At 38.8% G+C, this 21,821-nt stretch overlaps 2 protein-coding genes and 1 long non-coding RNA gene across 9 annotated transcripts in view; 1 reads left to right on the top strand and 2 right to left on the bottom strand.

The window, feature by feature from the left end:
* The window catches only part of LOC111858096 (kelch-like protein 33), a 25,968-nt gene extending 16,973 nt beyond the window's left edge, over window positions 1-8,995 (bottom strand). The window contains exon 1 of the mRNA XM_023839511.2: window positions 8,939-8,995. The gene's annotated coding sequence lies outside the window, so the exon portion shown is untranslated. The remainder of the gene's footprint in view (window positions 1-8,938) is intronic.
* LOC111858094 (solute carrier family 12 member 3-like) lies at window positions 7,208-21,821 on the top strand. Of its 7 annotated transcripts, none has more exons than XM_023839505.2 (28): window positions 7,208-7,773; window positions 8,065-8,202; window positions 8,846-9,258; window positions 9,731-9,868; window positions 10,173-10,248; window positions 10,741-10,836; window positions 10,944-11,083; window positions 12,396-12,506; window positions 13,086-13,197; window positions 13,574-13,704; window positions 13,813-13,897; window positions 14,009-14,160; window positions 14,745-14,852; window positions 15,009-15,132; window positions 15,249-15,350; window positions 15,661-15,816; window positions 16,210-16,309; window positions 16,488-16,599; window positions 17,669-17,803; window positions 17,893-17,999; window positions 18,405-18,487; window positions 18,604-18,675; window positions 19,024-19,128; window positions 19,257-19,368; window positions 19,560-19,646; window positions 20,085-20,220; window positions 20,566-20,633; window positions 21,256-21,821. In XM_023839505.2, the coding sequence occupies exons 3-28, from the start codon at window positions 8,890-8,892 to the stop codon at window positions 21,392-21,394; spliced, it is 3,156 nt and encodes a 1,051-aa protein (XP_023695273.2). In that variant the 5' UTR covers window positions 7,208-7,773; window positions 8,065-8,202; window positions 8,846-8,889; the 3' UTR covers window positions 21,395-21,821. The 7 variants fall into 7 exon arrangements, 5 of the variants coding, with proteins under 5 accessions (XP_023695273.2, XP_023695272.2, XP_023695274.2 ...); XM_023839504.2 differs by having other exon boundaries at window positions 7,933-8,202; XM_023839506.2 differs by having other exon boundaries at window positions 7,208-8,202; window positions 18,405-18,481.
* Window positions 15,733-17,699, bottom strand: LOC140577659 (uncharacterized). The gene is made up of 4 exons (XR_011981789.1): window positions 16,913-17,699; window positions 16,458-16,580; window positions 16,188-16,338; window positions 15,733-15,802 (listed from the first exon to the last, which is right to left on the bottom strand). It is a non-coding gene; the product is annotated as an uncharacterized lncRNA (long non-coding RNA).

Raw genomic sequence — 21,821 nt, 5'->3', positions numbered from 1 at the left:
GTCCTGCCTGGCTGTGTCCTGTCCAGTGTCCCGTCTTTCCCCATGTGTCCGCCCTGTCATTTGGTCCCTTTGGTCCCCTACTCTGTTCGTTCTTCGTTGGGGGGGGGGGGGCAGGTACTGTCACGTCCTGCCCACCACGTCCGCCTGACCCTCCTGTCTTCTTCCTTACGTGACCCTGATGGTCCATGCCTTATGTATAAAAGTACCTGTTTGCCCCGTCATCACTAGTCCAATCATTGACATCGTACGCTTGTGTTGCCTGTGCCCTGCCTTCTTCCGCTCCTCCCGTTTTGATCCCTTGAATCTGGTATATTTCTGGTTTTATGTTCTGTGAGTTTAATAAAAACCCGCTTTGTTTTGCAACCACACCTGCCCTCGAGTCCTTCGTCCCGCCCGACATGACAGGTTTAAGTATTTCAGAAATCTGATCCCCTGGTATTTTCTCACACATCTCCACAAAAAAACTCTAGTGAGTGGCAGTTCTTTGGAAGGGAATAATTCTTGATGAGAGAGGTCAGATGAGAATGACTAGACTGGTTCGAGCTGACAGGAAGGCTACAGTAATTCATATAACCACATTTTACAACAATGATGAGCAGAAAAACATATCTGAATGTACAATACATCGAACCTTGATGTGGATGGGCTAGAATAGCAGAAAACTACCTCAGGTTCCACTTTTATCAGCTAATAACAGTTGAAGATCGGGAAAATGTCACTGCTTCCCAAATTTTGCTGGGACATGCAGATGGTAAGATCCAAATTCAACATAAACAGCATGAATCCATGCACCCAACCTGCCTTGTGCCAACAGTTCAGCCTGGTGTTACCTCTTTTTCTGCAACTGAGGTACAGTAAGTGGATGAAGACATACTAAGAGATATTAGGTAAGCTACAAGCAGAAAATGCAAGCAAAGGACACTCACAAATGAGACCGAGAACCTCATCTCCAACAGCAGTGACTTTAACCCGATACTCGTGTATCATTCATAAATTATGTCATCATACTGTTCTTGTGGTGTTTGCATCCAAATTGGGCCATTGATTTTTCTCCTTCTTATGAGTCAGCTAATAAGAATAAAGAAACCCACCCTTGGGAGTTACATAACTGTGCCACAATGAACTGGCACTAAACCATTTACAATGTGGCACAGTGGGTCAAATACAGCCATCAGTTAGGAGTTAATTATTGTCACCATAACTTGAATGCATTGTTGGTTTCCAAAATCAACACTGTCATTTTCCCATATTGATAATAACAGGATACAAGCATTTCTGAACATGTTGACAAAGACTTTGAACCGCAAGGTAAATACAGTATAGCTGTAACTGATTTATTTTGGTTTAATATTTTAAATGAATCCCACAACCCTGACCAGGATAAGCAGTTGGAAGATGGATGGAAAGATAGTTGGATCTTAAATCTAACATTGCTTTCAGAATCAAAACAAAAATAGAATCAACTAAATCAACAGGACGCCAAACCTATTACTACAGACTCCAGCTACAGTCAAGATATTTTCAGTTAGAAAATGACCATTTCCACAAATCAGCCTCTATGGAAACTTTAGGATAATATTTTTGGAAATGTTTATGCTTTTCTGTGCTACTGACAAAAATGTGACGATCTCACCATTCTGTGGAAATGGTATTCACGTTTCCAAAAGGTGTAAGTTCTGCTGAAACCTCTCTCATTAGTAAATTTTAGTATATTGAACCCTCAGCAATCTAGTTTAGATGCTGTTTACAAGTCTGACAACATTCTATTGCTTGCTCATATCGTCCATACCTGATTTTAACAAAGGATAAAGACTTACAGGTCCTTTCTTACCTTGAGGGCCCTGCACATTCTGGAACAGCAATCACATTCTGCATCATACTCCAATTTTCCACTTTTCATGGAAGGATACCTGCTCTACACACACATCTACATCAATAAGTTTTCATCAAGATTCAGTCCTGGGATCTTTCACCATCTTCTCCCTACTTTTATTCTCTATACATTGGAGTCCTTCTAGGATCAGTCCTGGGACCTCTCCACATTTTGCCCCATGGCTTTTCCTGCTAGCTTAGATTGCTAATCTTTCTATCCTTTCCTCTTATATCCTCCTGAGACACAAGGAAATAAGACATCTTCAATTGTAGAAGATGCCAATTGTCCTTCAATTGTAGGTTATTTGTCTTTGGAGGAAATAAGACATCTTACAATTTAGATTTTTTCAAATTTATTTTTATTTTTAATTTCACAGCATGTCCTCTTTAGTGTACAACAGGAATACATATGTTTCCTTACATCAGTGAAAAGACAGATGCAAAAACAAAATGTCCACTACAATGGACATAAATGAATGGGTGGGGTCTCAGGAGGATATATATGCTCATGTAAAACAAAGTATTTAATAGTCTTCTAGCAGTCATTATCTGAAGGGGACATCATGTGAACGTAAGTCTAAGTATGACATCTCAATCAATCCATCCTTTTCTATTCTGTATGCCTTTCTGTTTGTACCATTTGACATCTCCATCACCCATTCTCACATCCATGGTTACTTTCAATCCCTCCCACTTCTTCAAGGACATAACCTTTGTTGCCCTTCTCTTCTTCAGTTTCCCTCAGCAGCTAATATAAGGACATACTCAGGTCCTACTCAGGGTTCACTACTCTAACACACTAATAGAACAAAACAAATAACTATATTCATTATGCTGTCATTATGCCACATGCTTGGGGAAAGAATATAGACAACAATGAAACTAAAAGGCCAAGCCCATGTTTAACAGTTTCAAACTCTGCTATGAAAAACAAATGGCAGGTTAATCAGTATTGAGGGGTTATGATGCACAGGGCCGTCCCAGCACACTTGTGCAACTGAATACGTGTCAGACGTATTTCTGTAAAATTGTTAGGGAGGGAATCCTGATTTTCCATTTAACTAAAGTGATCATGAAACTAATAAATTTTGACCTACTAATTTGAAGCACTGGCGCAAGAAGCAATGTCATCTACTGGAGGTAATGATTGACAACGTGGCATGTCAGGAAAACGTGTACTTGGACAAGAGAAAATTGCAAATAGGTGCATTGTATTGTAATTGATACAAAGTATAGAATTTTACAATAATAATAAGTGAGAGAAATAAAAATCAATTAAAATCATATTAATTGAACATGGATTCTTTTTAAATTGTCTAGCCTAAGAAAACTTTGATTGACCCTCTTTTGACCCCCTTCTTCAGCACATAAAACATATTCAAGCCAGAAAAATGCCAAGATACCAGGTCTTGGAATATCAGTGTTGAACATTTCTGTATGTCATAGAGCAATGTGCTGTAGCAGTTAATAAAATAAAATTAAAGTAGCTGAAACCAAGTTACTTCAAAAATAAAGATAAGATAAAGATGCTTTATTGTCATTCTAAGTACAATGAGATTTAGTTTGGAACGCACCAGCAAATGCACAGTATACTTAAAATTAAATTGAAGTATGGTCTTTCATGGTATTCATTCTCAACTGTAAGTCAAAATAAGCTGCATGCAGAATGGACAAAAGATCAAATTGACGTTACATCCCTTAGGCTTCTAAAGGCACCTTCTGAGTTAAAATCTGACAGCATTTTTTGTGCGGTGTTTACTTTTCCTCCTCAAAGTCCCCTGGAAAAACTGAGTTGCTGATAATGCTGATCTCTTTGTTATGTGTGAATTTCATTGTTAACAGGCAATTCTAAAACTTTCAAATAAGTCCTCTGTACATACTGATGGGATGCCATTTTTGGGTACTTTAACCCCAGAGCTAATTAATTATTATTTAATGTTTATGTCTGTTTCTACAATATCCTGTCAATTACATAAAATATGAAAATTGCATATTTAATACTTTGATGTGCTAGAACTAGCTAACTGGCTTGTTGTATGAAATATGTGGCAAATAAATATCAAATAAACATTATAATTCATCTTTAGAAGAGAAAAATAGAATTAATAATTAAATGAGGATGTGGATTATTTACACAATTTATTCATTGCAGGCAGTATTTTCAATGCACTTTAATCCAATCGAACATCAATGGATGCTACAATTTAACCTTCCAAAGACACTAAAGATTAGGGCTGATGTTAAAAAGGACAGTAAAAGGACTTTTGCTTTTATACATGACAATGAAACAGTACAAGAAGGCAAGTGTAATTTGCTAGCTGGTTTTAACCTACAGTACTTATCTCTATGCCAGTTATCACAGGGTGAGGTTGGAGCCATAAAGAAGTTTACAATGAAGTTAAAGGAGTTAAATTTGACGAGCGATCAGTATAGTACAAGTTGTAATCCTACAGGGTAGGCGCTGCTGTTGAACAATATGTTTAACTCAAATTACATACCAATAATAGATAACAAACACCTCAAGTTGTTAAGAAATTCCAGTGGAGACTATTCCATTTACGCAAAGCTGTTCAGTTAGTTTTCACAACATGGAACATGGAACATGGGGAAGATGGACTGTAAAATGAAAGACAGTGACAGTGGGACTGGGGTAGGATTAGTCTGGGAGTTATTTCCTGAAACAAAGAACGACACTGATCTATAAGTATTAGAATCTTCTTTCCCTCTATTACCACATCATTTGGCCTGTTCCATTTTTCAGTCTCTTCCTTTATGTCTCACTCCTAACTTTCAATATCCTTCACGCTGTCTTTCTTTCTCTATTTCCTGTAACTGTGAAAATAAAGTGAAATATTACCAACTGCCTCCTTAAAATACCTTATAATGGAAGTATATAAGAGAAGAAACATATTTAAAGGGATCTGAGAAATTTAAATGGACATAAGGGTTGAAGGTACAAATAACTGATGACGTATCTATGACATTGGTGGCTCAGTGGGCATCATTGTTGCCTCATCCCTCCTAAATGTGAGTTTGAATTGTACCCCTGCTCTGCATGTGTGCATGGAGGTCACATGTTCTCACTCTTTAGCATGGGTTTCCTCTGGCTCCTTCCTGCGTCCCAAAACCTTCTGGTTATGAAATGTTATGTTTCTAAATTGCCTGTTGTGTGTATGTTCTGTACGCGTCATAACTGAATGAGTGGCTGGAAAATGGATTGCATGTTTATAAAACATGCTGAAAAAATGCAACATGCAAAAGCAAAAAAATGCAAAATTGTTATGTTTTACTCATTTGCTTTACTAAGTGTGGTAATGTCAATGCACTATAGTTTTTCAAATATCTTTCTTTAAGCAGAAATTACATACAGTTATGCTCTCCATAAGAGGCCTTATTGGCTTCCACCCAAAGAACTGATTTTAACACCTTGCTTTTCCTTGAAGACAGAGGGAGGAAGTGAAAAACGACAGTCAAGTGTCTCAGTACAAGAAGGAACACTCTTTGGCCGAAGTTTTATGTAGTTTATCGGTTTATATTTATGTTACATAGAAACATCCATTTAATGTTAGTGTTTCACTGAAATTGGGCATTTTATGTAGTTAATGATTGAACCTGAGTTCTTCAGAGATACCGGCAGAGATAGTGAGATTATTGGGTGGCTGTAAAACGTGATTATATGAGAATGGAGCTTAAGCACTAATGTCTCTGTAACGCCATGGACCATCCATCCATCTTCCAACTGCTATGATTTAAGATTAAGATTAAGATTAAGAAGAACTTTATTTATCCCGAGGGAAATTCTTTTGTCATACACATGCTCAGTGCAGTAAGAGAGACAGAGATATACATACAATATAAGAAATAGGAATATATATATCTAAGAAAAAAGAAATACAATATATACAATAAGAATGTTAGTTTACAATAATACAGTAGGATAGTGCAAAATAATATCAAGTGGCTCTAAGTAGTAATGATGTATGTATCCTGAGAAAATAATAGCTTATCTGTGGTGATTTTCTGTGGTGATTGTAACATGATGCCTCATATTTTACTTAAAAATGAAAGACCACCTGGAGAGCCATCAACATCAGTCGTAATTATATAACTAGATAGTATAATGTGCATATACTGGATTATCCCATGCACCTGTCTCCCAGCCACTTCCATCACATAAGAACATAAGAACATAAGAACATAAGAACATAAGAAATTTACAAACGAGAGGAGGCCATTCGGCCCATCAAGCTCGTTTGGGGAGAACTTAACTAATAGCTCAGAGTTGTTAAAATCTTATCTAGCTCTGATTTAAAGGAACCCAGGGTTTTAGCTTCCACTACACTAGCAGGAAGACTATTCCATACTCTAACTACACGCTGTGTAAAGAAGTGCTTCCTCAAATTTGATTTAAAATGTTCTCCCGCTAATTTCCACTTATGGCCACGAGTTCTAGTATTTAGACTAATATTGAAATAGTCATTTGGCTGAACAGCATCCAGACCCGTTAGAATCTTATAGACCTGAATCATATCCCCCCTTAGTCTCCTTTGCTCAAGGCTAAACAGATTCAGTTCCGCTAACCTCTCCTCATAAGACATTCGTCTAAGACCAGGAATCATTCTCGTAGCTCTTCGTTGCACCTTTTCCAAGGCAGCAATGTCCTTCTTGAGGTATGGTGACCAAACCTGCACACAGTATTCTAGGTGGGGTCTTACCAAGGAATTATATAAGTGTAACATCACCTCCCTTGACTTAAACTCCACACATCTAGAGATATAACCCACAGAGGTGTAGGGTCCCTGCAGCCTATCCCAGGCACCTGTCTCCCAGCCACTTCCATCACAGAGGTGTAGGGTCCCTGCAGCCTATCCCAGGCAGCATAAGGCAGGGAACATCATGGATGGGAAGCCTATTGTAATTTATAAGAAGATTAGTCTGTCTGGTAACAATGATAAGAATGGTCATTCGTAATTGAAATTTATACTTGAAATGTATTTTTTCTGGGTCATTATTTGGTTTCTTTATTATTATTATTATTATTATTATTATTATTATTATTATTATTATTATTATAGACCTGTTCATAATGATACAATTTTTAATACTATTAAACTTTAAATCCAAACAGGATACAATTCTTTGAAGTAATAATTTAATTTTTAAAAGGGTTAAAAAATACTAATTATTTAATTTCATCAGAACTTATAGATATAACTTTTGTTAAAATGCATAATTTAGCGATGTATAATTTCTAAAATATTTTTTGTATTTTGAGCTTCCGGCAAATAGTAATACGTCACTTTTTGCTGATTGGACGTAGTGTAGTTTGAAACCAGAGAAGCAACGCAGGTTTCTTGATCGAGTCACGAGTTCCCTGTATAATTCGTGTATCCAAGTAAACATTTTTAAATAGATTATCTGGTCACCTTTGCGTTTCAAATACTAGTTGTTAGACTGGCTTCAAAAGGTGCTACAGAAGAAACAAAACGGAATGCCGCTACAACCCTTTGCTATACGAAACGCCACGCTCCCTGACGGACTGACATCCCCTTCTGCCTTCTGCATCTAACGATCGACTGGCGTAGTCATAGAATATGGACGGAAGGATGGTGTTACCTGTATATGTCATGTGGAAGATAAAACATCTGTTCTTTTTGTCGTTGTAGATGAACTGCACATATTTTGAATCATTCTATATATTTTGACAGGCCAAAGAACTATCATTGTATTCACTTTAGGTGGACTGGAAGACTGATCATACTTAAAACACTCCTAAATAAACATACACGTTAGTCTTCTATTCATGTATTCAGTCCATGTAAATGTAGGTGGAAAAAGAAAATAACACCAATGTAGTTGCTGATCCAATTTTAGCGACGTTAAAGGCTAAGTAAATTTGAGGTACATTTCCATATTTTTCCAATAATTGTTCCCTAATCGTTCTCATGTAGTTTGTATTGCTTTATATATCGGCATAAAACATATTAAAATAAATAAAATGTATACGACGACCAGTAAATTAAGGGTTATCAGACATAGATGTTAATTTGTTTATTACAGGAACAACGCAAGAAAATCGAACTGTACTTAGAAATGAAGGTGGAGTGTCGTAAAGAATAAACGAAAGAATGACTGTGTAAATAAATATGTAACGACTACTTGAGCACGCTCGGTGTCTTGTTTGCATATAAGGGGGATGGAGGGGGAACCTGTCTCAGGTATAAATTCCAGTGAATGAATTCAGTAAATCACAGAATGCAAAGTGTGAATCCAGGTCATCCTAAGAGAAGCAATTAATAACTATATATGTTGACAAACGGACAAAAGAAGGTAAGAAAATACTATTTTTTTCACAAGTTTTAATGTTGGTAATGTGATTTTCTCGATTTTACTTATACAAAGTACCTACATAACTATTTGCTTACATTGTCTAAATCGACAGAAATGTGCGTGAGAAGGTGATTGTGCGAATTAACGTACGTGTTTATAGAAAAAAAAATGAGAGCTGAGCCGACCTCTCCTTAAACCATGTTTTCTGGCGTATACGCCATATTTCCGAAGTGATCCTCGCTAGAATGTAATGAATTTGTATACTGTGAGAATTGGAAATTGATATGTTGATTTGATAGGAGAAACAGCCGTTATAGTACTTTGCTCTTGAGAACAAAACGGCAGCATTACGTCTTTCTATGCAATTAATGTAGGAGCACAATTTGCTATTAGGAATTCATCAGTAATGGGTTTGTCTTCATACATATATAACTTTGATTTTAACTTGGCTACTATAAGATATTCAGGTGAATAAGAGAAGAAAAGGCTATCATAACATAAAAGCAGCAGTATTAATAACATAGAGGTGATGATGTAAACAATAAGTGTCAGATGTTTTTGTATAAATTGGAAATGCATGAATAAACCTTGATTCTGTTTTAAATATATAAGCCTTATCTGTTGTTTCTTTCCATTCTGACAGAACTCCATAAATAATAGAACCTTACCCTAAAAAAGGTCTGTATAATGGGTCAGCGGACATCAAAACATAATCTTGAGGATTTGGAAAACTTACCACAAGGTCGGTTTTCTGTAAGCGATGAGGCCCCTCCAAGGTACTCTTACTGCAGAGGCGATGGCCACAGCAACAGTGCAGCCAGTATTTATAGCATCAACCACAGCGATGGCCCAGGATTCCAAAACCGTGTCACAACTGCACCCGAGGCTTCCGACCAGACACCTGAGAGGAAGGATTCCCGGCAGGAGTTACGCCGTCCATCCATCTATAGTAACATAGATGCTCTGCCACAACTAGACTTCTATACCAACACAACTGCCACAGGCAGGGTTCGACGAAGCAGGCCTTCTCTGGAGAATCTTCGAAAGGCAGTCGATGTACATATATAATCTTACGATATCTTTCAGTTGCTCTTTCATATGAATCATTTTTTTCACAATGATGAAATAATATATTGTTACTACTTGGGTTATAATAACATGCACTGAGTATAAAAATTAAATTGATGACCAGTATTGACACCACAACAAAATGTGTCCTCTGCATTTAACCCGTATGTGACATCGTGACATAGGGGGCAGCTAATTCAGCGCTTGGGGAGCAGTGCTTGGGGGCGGTATCTTGCTCAGGGTACCTCAGTGATACCTTGCTGGACAGGGATTCAAACTAGCAATCTTTCAATTACAAGTGCGCTTTCCTAACGATTAAGACACACACACACAAAAAGTTGGCATTTTCAGAATTTTTGGTGCACTGATCGGTTTTTCGTTAATGGTGGGTTGATCTTTGTGAGTTGATGTGTGTTTGTGTCTCTCAGTATTAATTGATATCTATCATTGTGTGCGACAGGATGTGGAGCTGAGCAGCCAGCCTGTTGTTGTGGAAACAGGAAATGCTCCTGTTCCAGAATTGGAGCAGCAAGTGGTGAATGGGAGTCGGAAGCCAAAAGCTCAGCCAGTGCGCTTTGGCTGGGTGACTGGTGTTATGGTAAGTCTGAAGCAAGTAACGCAGAAACACACAAATCAGCAACACTAGGGTGATTATGTGGACCATATTCACGGTAAAAACCTGTGCAGACAGCAGCTTAGCTGAAGAAATGTTGAAAAGCATTACTTTAGAATGAATGATAGTTGGACACTTTCATTACTAACAAGGAATATTCACTGTTTAGAAAGTTGTGGTTGCAACTCTGCAGATTGCTTCATTGATAGAGCTAGTAGCTGTTTTAACGTTTTGTTATAGGTTGGTAATATTGACTCTGTTTATGATACTGATGGCAGTGGTGTTGTAGGTCCGCTGCATGCTGAATATCTGGGGGGTCATTCTCTTTCTGCGATTGCCCTGGATTACATCCCAAGCTGGCATCCGTAAGTTCTCTCTAATAGCATCCTTGTCTCTTTATCTCTTCCTTTCTCTCCTCCCTTCATTACTTTTGCCCAGCTCTAATCTTTCACAACCTTGCTTTGCTTTATAAGCTTTTCTATGTATTCCATGTTTGCCAGGCATTTTGCACATTATTATATATACAGTAGTCAGGAAATCTTATTTACATTGGTATTGACTAAATCAATTGTTTGTCATTGTTAAAAGTAATTCATTGCTCATGAAAGTTCCAAAGCTGTTTTAAAGCACCAAATCAAGTTCTTTTTCTGACAGCTTCAATGTGATGTTTGTTGTGTACCTCTTGTTTGGTTCCACTTTCTATCAATCCCTCTATTGATATTTTCATCAGACATTCCCACAGAATTTGCATGTTCTCTGATTTTGTTGCCTGAAGCAATTTATATGAGGTCTTTTAAGTTATCGAATAGGCAGTGTGTGCATGATATTGTAACAAGTCTCCAAAATATTCTCCTCAGTTTTGACTTGGCTCATCATCTTCCTGTCCGTCATTGTAACCTCAATAACTGCCCTGTCTGTCTCCGCTATCTCTACCAATGGCAAAGTCTCCTCAGGTGAGGGCTGTTACATGTATGCTTATTTTTTATGTCCTGGGTATTGATGTCTTCTGCTTTCCTTCTCTGTATAATTTCCTATAGTTAATTTCTCTCTTGCCTTCTAGGGGGCACCTACTTTATGATTTCTCGAACTCTCGGCCCTGAGATAGGAGGTCCTATTGGTATGGTCTACTCCTTTGCTAATGCACTCGCCTCTGCCTTAAACACCGTTGGTTTTGCTGAAACTGTCCGTGATCTTCTCAGAGTAAGCTGAAGTGAAATATGGGTCACTATTATATACACGCGCACACACACACCTACATGTATATTTAATATAAAGTCCATTATATTAAATATTCAGGGTAAATACAATGATTCATAATAACAAATGCACACACTACTTTGTGATACTCGTGAAAACATTGTACACCTGCAGCGGTTCCTCATTATTATTATTATTATTATTATTATTGTTATTATTATTATTAGTAGTAGTAGTAGTAGTAGCAGCAGCAGTAGTAGTAGTATTCATATTATTAGTTTTCCAACTTACCTACAAATTCAACATAACAACAGACTTGGGGAACAGATCTTGTTCATAACCTGAGCACTGCTTGAATGTGTGTGTATGTGTTTAAGTATGTACAGTCAGACCTCGGACATTCGCGAGGTTAAGTTCCAGAACCTGTCGAGAATGAGAAGGATTCACGGATGTTTGGTAGAGTCACTAAAAAAGGTAATATGTGCTTATTTCTATAGTTTAAACCCTAAATATGACCCCAGTCATGTTCCCAAAACATTTAAATTTCATTTATATGTTAACTTAATACATTATCTTTAAAAAAAACAAATGTTTGATGTAAAAATAGAGTACAGTATCGCCTAACTGATATTTGTCACACTAGCACATTTTTCAGTACAGTATACTAATGTTACCCCTACTGATTCATAGAACACGGCATTGACCGCCATTTTCTTTTGCATTCACAGTAAGGTAAAATGAGTAAACGAACGGGACTGTAAACTTATTGACAGAAATCATATACCTCACCAAGGTACAATTCAATAAAATACGTAAAGGAAACATGTACTATATGTACAGGGTACAGGTATTAAATCAATTAAAAATTACGTAAAGACGTACAGAAATAATAAGTTGTAAAAATGCTATGTGTACGCTAACCACGAAAAAGAGAGAGAACAAAAATACATACACACATTAAAAATATTTAATAAAAAACTAGAATGAAATCTTTGCAGATCTGTGAATTCGCGAATCACGAAGCGTGAATGTACGAGGGCTGACTGCATTTATGTATGTATCTATGTATGTATGTGTGTGTGTGATTGAAAAAAATTAAAATACAAAAAAAAAAATTAAAAACACTTGCAAAAGATATCCATAGATTTAATGTTGTACATTATTATTATTTTCACACTGAGTTCACAGGAGTATCAGAATGTAATTGTAGGCTTGTGTATTATCAGCTGCTACTAATTTTGTGAATTTCTTTTAAAGTTATAGTCGTAGTTACAATTATAGTCAATAGTTTACATTTTTATCACGTCTGATGCAGGACTATAATGCGACCATTATTGACCCAGTAAATGATGTGAGGATTGTGGGTGTGGTTGCCATCACTGGGCTACTGCTCATTTCATTGGCTGGCATGGAGTGGGAATCCAAGGTAACCCCTCTATTCTCCTTCTATCCTGTACACTAGTTTCTTTGGTTGTACAGGCAGTCCCTGGGTTAAGAACATCCGTCTTTTGGTGAACTCATACTTATGAACGGACTGCTGTTAAGCTTATTATATTAATTTGGGTTAAGTACAATGGTTCGTAGTAATGAACGCACGCGTTACTTTGTGATGCAAAACATTTCATGGCTTCAGTAGTTTGTCAGCTCAAGGTACAGTACAGCACCATATGTAGTTACTTTTATTATTAGTGTTCTATTTTTTATTATTATTATTATTATTATTAGCAGTAGTAGTAGTAGTAGTAGTAGTAGTAGTATGACTAGTAGTAATTAGAGTAGTAATAGTAGTGCGTACTGTGTTGTTATTTTTCCAACTTACCTACAAACTCAATAAACAAAGACTTAGGGAACAGATCTCATTTGTATCATGGGGACTGCCTGTAATGGCATTTAACAAAAAGACGCCAGTGAATCATGTTGTGTTTTTGGAATCTTTCGGGATGTTTTATGTGTAGCCATATAATAAAAATATTTTTCACACATTCTGCCTCCCTTATCTCCCAAGACACAACTTCTGTTCTTTGGCATCCTCATGATCTCCTTCATCAACTACTTAGTGGGAACTCTGATTCCAGCCACCACACAAAAACAGGCCACTGGTTTCTTCGGCTACAACAGTGAGTATTTGAGAGTACTACAGTGAATGTTTGTTGAAGAGCCATCAGCTACAACCATAGATTATACCGCATTCAGTGTTTGGGAACATTTCTCTGGTTGGGGTCAGTTATAGAGTCAGATTCTTAAACTACTAAATCTGGATGTTTGCTTATCAGGTGATATTTATATTTAAATTTATTCATTTGCTAGACACTTTGATTTACAATGATGATGAAATCAGCTTAACCACGGGATATTAACCAGTGGCCTTCATAGGCCACTGTGTGTTAACCCACTTAGTCCAACTGGAAAATAAAACAAAGGGACAAAAGTTTGATTAATTGCTCAACATTATTGCATCATTTACTAAGTAAAGTTTGGTATGTCCTGTTACAGATGAAATTTTTCTCAGCAATTTGATGCCAAACTGGCGAGGACCAGAAGGAAGTTTCTTACAGATGTTTGCTATCTTCTTCCCCTCTGCTATTGGCATCTTGTCTGGTGCCAACATTTCTGGAGACCTAAAGGTATAAATATCCATGAGTAATGTAATTTACAGGTTGATCATTGCATTTACCACAGGGAGAGATTATCATGAAATGGTTGAATTTATGTATGTCTGTGATTTTGCAAAGGATCCTGAAAAAGCAATCCCAAGAGGCACACTAATGGCCATTTTCTGGACCACTGTTAGTTACCTGGGCATATCTGCTACTGTTGGTAAGATGCCAGCTTTATTTTCATCCCATAACCTGAATTCCTGTGTTTTAGGTAGTCAACAGCTAGCTCCCCACCCCCACACACATATTAACATTTTACCCTTTTTACCAGGGGCTTGTGTGGTGCAAGATGCCTCAGGGAATCTGAATGATAAACTTTCAGAAAATATCTCATGTGAAGGCCTGACCTGCTCTTTGGGCTGGAACTTCTCTCAGTGTGAGGTGTACCATAATTGCTCTTATGGGCTAGCTAACAACTTTCAGGTGAGTTTTTAATTTTTTCTTGACAGGTATCATAGTTCCTTGCCAATCTAGTGGAAGATTAGGCCGCCTACCCCTGAGACCACTTTTTAGGCCGTTTGAGATTATCATTTTCAGTATCATCTAGCTTCTTCCATAATGCTTTAAAGAAGACTTAGATACTTCTAAAGCAGGGGTGCCCAGCTCAAGTCCTGGAGGGCCGGAGCCCTGCACATTTTTGGGTTTCCCCTCATTTAACACACCTGATTCAACTCTTTGTGCTAATTACCACACAGCTCTTGAGATGAATCATTTATGGTGGAACAGGGAAAGAACTAAGCTACACAGGGCTCTGGCCCTCCAGGACAAGAGTTGGGCACCCCTGTTTTAAAGTATGTTGATCAGTAGCCTTTAGATCCTTTAGAATCATGAATTGTGGGAACCTTAATGCAGGAATGTGTAATACCTTTGGAAAGGCTCACAGGTCAGTGAGTCTTTTCCTGAGGGCTGCTGGTGTATGTGTGTACCAAGGACAAAAACAGTTTTCATTTTAAGATTTTCTAAACACATTAGAGGTTAACCAGCATGGAATATGTTCTTGCTGTTAGGTCCTTACAATGGTCTCTGGATTTGGCCCACTTATTACTGCGGGGATATTCTCTGCCACCTTGTCCTCTGCTCTTGGCTTCATGGTCTCTGCTCCCAAGATCTTCCAGGTAAGAAACCACACACCAAAAGCCCTATACATAGACTCACACATACTATACACTCTGAAACACAGAATCCCACAGAAATGTGCAAATATGGACAACCTTAGCTATCAAGTTAACGTTAATAATATCTCATAATTTCTTGGCTCTCTCTGTCTTAAGTGTCTATGCAGAGACAATATCTACCCCTACATTGGCTTCTTTGCCAAAGGTTATGGGAAGAATCACGAACCACTCCGTGCCTACGTTCTCACATATTTTATTGCTGTGGCTTTCATTCTTATTGGTGAGTTTTTACAATCTGATTCTGATACATCTTTGACCTTTAAAGGGAAGGGTGTTTGATATTTGAATATGCATAATACAACCATTGCCTTCTTCCCTTTGGTTTTCTTCTCGCAGCTGAACTGAATTTCATTGCTCCCCTCATCTCCAACTTTTTTCTCTGCTGCTATGCCCTCATCAATTTTAGCTGTTTCCATGCATCTATAACCAACTCCCCAGGTGAGTACCTTAATCTCCTGCATGATTCATGATTAAGCACCCCAGAATGCAAATTTTAGCTGACAAAAATATTTAGCATTACCCAACAACGTTCAATTGACAATTTCAGACCAAAAACTATAACTACGATTTTACTTTTTTATTATTATTCAGGAGTACTGAATAAATCTCAAGAATAATATCAACTACTCTGAATCTATCAACAATCATTTGGAATACTTCTAGAACAAAAAGGAATGTTTTTCACACCAATTATACATTCCTTCATTAATCAAGTATAAGATCACTGTCATTGTGTCGCCCCCTGCAGGCTGGAGACCTTCATTCCGATACTACAGCTGCTGGGTGGCACTCTTTGGGGCAGTCGTTTCTATGGTACTCATGTTCCTGTTAACTTGGTGGGCAGCACTTCTGACCTTCTGCCTCATTCTCTTCCTTATGGGATATGTAACCTACAAGAAACCAGGTAATGGTCACTTGTATGAATTCTGAGTTTGACCTTGACTGACTTTCAGATTTGTGCTCATTAACAGACTGCATTAACTGGAGACTGTCCTGGGAGAAACTATATCAAAAACAAATCTTTTGACCTTCAGAATTTGACCCTCGGCCATAGTCTTCAGTACTACCTATGACTATGTGAACATAGATGCATTTGATCCATATAACAGGTAGCAGTGAAGGCTACATTGTATTTTAAACAAACTGTTATTGCTGTTTCTTGTATTTGCTTATGGGTAGCATCAATTTGCTTGCAATTTAATATAGTTTCATTAGCATGAAGATGGATTTTTCTTTAACTGTATAATTTCTGTAGTTATTTTCACAGTAATGTACCTCTGTCTTATTCTTTCTTCAGAGGTGAACTGGGGCTCCTCAGTGCAGGCAGGGACATACAACATGGCCCTATCCTACTCTGTTTCCCTCTCAGGGGTGGAGGATCACATCAAGAACTTCAGGTGAGAGAGAGAGACACCTGTAGAGTTGTCTGTATCATAGCAAAGATCATTTCAGTAGCATGTTAGCATAGCCACACAGGCATACACATATGCACCAGCCAATTCATTAAAAATTTCCAGTTTCACTTTCTCTTTACTCTCTCTTTACCATTTACTGTTCTCTCTATCACTTTCCCAGACCCCAGTGTCTCGTTTTGACTGGACCCCCAAATCTGCGCCCAGCATTGGTGGACTTTGTAGGATCCTTCACTAAGAACATCAGTCTGATGATCTGTGGGGACATTTTCATGGTGAGTCATGCAGATGTCACGGCTACGTCACGTACGTGACGAACGTAACACGTAAGGAAAAGGGGCAATATAAAATACACTTATAAACCAATATGCGACCTAAACACATATACACACTAGTTAACTCCCCAAAGGAGGACACTTTCCCCCGAAAATCCTTACCTGCCTTGACTACGCCACCTGATGTAAAAATATGGTTCTGACCAGTTGTGCTGGTATGAAACACCCCAAACATTTTACCTGTTTATTATACAAAAAATAAAAACATACAAATTCAATGCCAAGCTAGCAAATGACAAAGGAAAAGACTAACCATCCCAACAAAAATCCCTTCACAGTCCACCCGGCAATGTCCATGAGGCAGTTGGTCCCCCAATGGGCCGTTTCTGTCGGCCCCGGGCCTATGATGGTGACACAAAGACAAGGCAGGCAAGCGAGGATTCTGCCAGCAGCATGACAGATAAAATATAAAAACCAAGGTTTTGCAACACAATACTCATTTACCCCTTTAAAACACCTTATAGAGATACCCAGATTTATGTCACAGCAAAAACCACACTTCACACACTTCCCACCTCAACAGAGCACTGCAATAATAAATCACACGGAAACACATCAAACCACCCGTGCACACTCATTACATCTACAAGCATGGTGTCGAGGTATCTACTAAAGGGAGAATCAACATACTAATCACTGCCACCCTGTCTCCTGTGTTCCCCCTGTGTTGGTCCTCTCTGTCTTCCGTTTCCTTCATTCCCCCAAAACCCCAACTGTTCGACCTTTTCTCCCACAAATGCCTCTTTCTTCCTGTTCGCAGCCAATCCCACAGTTTGAAATACGTAGTTCAGGTACTGCCGTTGCCAAGGCAATTAATCAATCCCTAGCAGTCCGGGCTCCCGCAACAAAGTCATGAGGGTACGAACGAAAAAGTAAACATTCACCCCGCAATACCCAAACTCCTCCTGTTCCCCATATGACACAGATACCAGGTTTCTTAGACGCATATATCACCAATATTGGCCATGTAACTCCTCATTCCTCCTCCACCTCTGACCTGTTCCTATAGGAGGACGACAAGTCGGCTTTGCCTCATCATAACACCGAAGTGCAGGTCAAATGGCTGAACCAGCGGAAGATTCGTGCTTTCTACACTCCATTTGTTGCATCAAGCCTCAGGGAGGGTACTCGCTGCCTACTGCAGGTAAAACTACAACTGCCTCAAACGGGCAATCGAAACTATAGCCTGTGATGATGGTCTAATTGCAGTTGAGTATCGTCTGTACCTAACAGGCCACCGGTCTGGGTAAACTGAAACCTAATACTCTAGTAATGGGATTTAAGAACAACTGGCAGGAGTGTTCTCCCAATATCCTGGAGGACTATGTCTGCACCATAAAGTGAGTGTTATTTCATATCCATAAATCAGGAATATGACCTCTCAAAATTAGTTCAGTCTGTCAGTCACCACTGGTTGTTTGAACTAAGTCAATACTTTGTTGCTCCTTACAATTCAATAAAACACGCTGATATGAACATATAGTTTTTCTGCTCTACATGCATTTTTCATTTGGCTTGCTGTACTACTGTTGTAAAGCACCCTGATATGCTGTATAACTGAACAATAGTAGTGCAGCTGAATATCGCTTCAAGCACCACCATGAATAAGTTATCATTTTGATGGAGTTGTCAATATAGAACAAAGCTCCAGACTTGCACACATGAAAGGAAGAAATTAAGGCATACAGTAAGTAAACTGTGCAAATAACGTAAAAATGAAAATAACAATAATTTCTCTATTTTAGTGACACATTTGACTCCAACTATGGTGTGTGTCTGTTGAGGATGATGGATGGTCTGGATAACTCGGAGGAGATTGATGGTAAAGGTAATATTCTAATCATATCTACATTTTAAATATAAAATAGAGGCTTAACTAAATCTTGGGAGGCTTATTTTTTATACATACAAAAATAACTTTAAACCTGTATTTTCCTTAAATAGTGAACTTCGCCTTAGAGATGGATACAGAAGAGATGGGGCATCAAGAGCACAAGAGTCAGGAAGATGATGAAGGTAAAAGCAGAACGCACAAACAGCCACCCAATGCTCACCTACACATATGCTCAGGGCTGCACATACGGGGGGAGAAAGGGGAAGACTTCAGGGTCCAAGACACTAGGTGGGGGCTATGAGCGTGGATAATAGTAGGTTTGAGATTTGTTGGTATTTGTAGAATTTTTCAGGGCCCAGCCCTGCATATGCTTGCTCAGATCTTCAACAAATCTGCAAATCCCATGCTTTAAAATTGATAATGCAATTTCATTTGGGCACATGGTAGAACAACTGCCGTTTTATCTTGCTGAAGATGAACATACTGTACAGCTCTCTCCTTCTCTAAAAGTATTTCCCTTTGTTTTCCAGATGACATAGGATCTGATGTGGCTCCCAGTAAGCAGGTCCGTACAGTTTTCCAGAGCAAGCAGGGCAAGAAGACTATTGATGTGTACTGGATTTCAGATGATGGAGGTGAGATCAGGCAAAGGACCGACAACTGGCTACTGAAAACAACATAAACACTCTAATTACCCAGCAGAGGTTACAAGTTTTCCTTTCTGCTTGGTCCCTCTATGCCTACATCCTACTTTATCTGTCAGGCCTCACTCTTCTGGTACCCTATCTATTAACTCGAAGGAAGCGGTGGCGTCAAGCTAAGGTGCGTGTCTTCATTGTGGGTGAAGTGCACAACATGGAGGAGCACCGCAAAGAGTGAGTAACTATTAGTGCAAATACAAGTGATGACTGGCAACACACTGTCGGATATAGAGATTTATCGGTAGCTTCAGTGAGTCACAAGATAAATGTTCTTACTTGCCAGTGTAGAACAGTACTGTGAAATCCCTTGGAAGTTTACTGATCTGGAAATTCTTTGCTCTGTATCTGTTGCTTTGCTGTATCAGAATGATCTCACTTCTTCGGAAGTTCCGTTTGGACATCCATGATGTGATCGTTATGACAGACAGTGAACGACCCCCCCATTCAAAAAAGTGAGTTATCTTCACATACAGTAGCACCACCCTGCTACAGTATATTTACCGAGTTGCCTATAGGCATATGAATACTGTGAGGGGCACAGCACTGGTAAGGTGGCTATAGTGATCTCCTGAAGAGTTCAGAGTAATAGAGAAAAGGTAAGATAGAGACAGGGATGAGGGAGAGGTGCACAGAGTACCCTGAAGGTTGGGGACCTCTTGACCCAATCAGCAGAGGACAGTAGAGAAAGATATTAAAAAAACAGAGGTGGAAGGCTAAGCTTCAGAAAGTACAAATCCAGTCCAAGATTTTGTTTCAACCAACCAATTAAATATAAAGAGTCTCAGTCAGATTCCGCAAGTGGTTGGTTGAAACAAAATCTTGGTCTGGATTTGTACTTTCTGAACCTGAACTTTCCACCTCTGATAAAAACCCAATCTTTTCCCTTGCAGCATGAAGCGCTTTGAGGAAACTCTCGCCCCCTTTAGGCTGCGAGGTGGACTGCAGGATGAGGCTGCTCTACAGGAGCTGAAGAAAGACTGTCCCTGGAATGTGTCTGACAGAGAGCTGGAAGCACTGAAACAAAAGGCACGTATATGTGGATGTTTAAGTCTGTGTGTGGTCATATCTCCTGCTGTGTTTGTTTGTGTCAGTATGTGTGTGCCTTTGAAGGTGCATCCCAGTGTATATCAGAAACAAATAGTAAGTATATATCTGTCTGAGTGGGAATGAGGCCATGTCTGAGTTTCTGAATACCATGTCTGAGTTTCTGAATACCATGTCTGAGTTTCTGAATACCATGTCTTGAATGTGGCTGTGGATACGTTTTAACTTCTTTTTTAACACTTTGGGTATATTTTTCCCTTCTTTTCAGTTCATTGTCTTCTTTTTCTTCTTTCCTCTCCTGATATGATATTGATATGGTTCCTGCAGTCTGAAAGAAAGGTGAGGCTGAACGAAATAATTCGAAAGAACTCCAATCAGGCAGCCCTGGTCTTAATGTGAGTATGGACTATGTTCCTGTTCAACTTGTCATTCAGCCTATTTCATGTTTCACTGTGCAGGGCATTCATATAGGGTAAATAAAATCATACAACCCCAGAGCTCAAAGAACCAGACATCACCCATTCTAATCTATGGCTCATGTAGTAAACCAAGACCTTTCGATCTTTGTGAAAAATGCTGCAGATTGCGGTCAAGCAGCTGACTTGAACAGGGAAGCACTTAGAACAAAGACTGTCTTGAGCTCCTGGTATAACGACTTTCAGACAGACTTCTTGTGCTGGATATTCACCACACAGGGGCGCCAACAGTCCATTTCTATTAAGGCAGCTGCTTCAGTAGTTTAAAATCTACTGACTCATTTTTTTTCTGGTTGTGCACAGATTTTGAGTTTCTAAAAAGCTTAAAATAAATATGATTATTTGTGGTATCTTATTGGCTGTTACTGCTTTAATCTTAATTCTTGCAGTACAACTTAATTTGGCTGTAGTAATAGACACTTATGAGTATATAAATGTAGTAACTGTTACTCTGTCCTCACTAAGTGTATTTATATCTGTTAATATAGACCACCTCTCTGTAATAACTCCTCAGTAATAGTGATGGTTTCTGGTCTTGCAGGACCTTACCAGTGCCACGGGCAGACTGCCCCAGTGCCCTGTACATGGCGTGGCTGAATGCCCTGACCTGTGGGCTACACTGCCCTGCTTTGCTCATCCGAGGCAATCAGCAAAATGTGTTGACCTTCTACTGTCAGTGAGAGGGCAAGGGCAATAGGGAGAGCTCTAGGGTTAACAAAGAGGTACGGCTGGCATGGTAAAGATTCCACCTCCTCCTGAAGACTGCAGTAGTTCACCATCAACTGTACATGAAGAAGTGAAGCCAGCATGCAACCTTTTGGCTGAATGGAAGAGGACAAAGCCTGCAAATTGACTTCATATTCAGCTGCCTGTATGTTGGTTGTAATTGCTCTATGACCAACTCTTTCTTTAGGTCTGCCTGGACTGTATCACCGATGATACCACATCACAATAATCGACCGGTTTGGAAAGATAGTGATGTTTTTGTAGCATTTCTGTTACTTTCGGTTAAAAGTCACTTGCTAAAATGTAGTTTACTTCACATTATTGGAGAAATTACGCTTATATGGTCATGAAATCATATGAAATAAAGTGGACATTTTCACA

The sequence above is a fragment of the Paramormyrops kingsleyae genome, chromosome 12 (genome assembly GCF_048594095.1).
Source record: "Paramormyrops kingsleyae isolate MSU_618 chromosome 12, PKINGS_0.4, whole genome shotgun sequence".
Classification (NCBI taxonomy): Eukaryota; Metazoa; Chordata; class Actinopteri; order Osteoglossiformes; family Mormyridae; genus Paramormyrops; species Paramormyrops kingsleyae.
Note: the sequence above shows the minus strand (reverse complement) of the source record. Positions and strands in the feature narration are given on the sequence as shown.

Excerpts from the sequence above, each read along its gene's own strand:
- LOC111858094 (XM_023839505.2), top strand. The coding sequence starts at position 8,890 with ATGGGTCAGCGGACATCAAAACATAATCTTGAGGATTTGGAAAACTTA. Across the intron at positions 15,351-15,660 it reads ATCTATAACCAACTCCCCAG|GCTGGAGACCTTCATTCCGA; the intron begins GTGAGTACCTTA and ends CGCCCCCTGCAG. Across the intron at positions 18,676-19,023 it reads GAGTCAGGAAGATGATGAAG|ATGACATAGGATCTGATGTG; the intron begins GTAAAAGCAGAA and ends TTTGTTTTCCAG.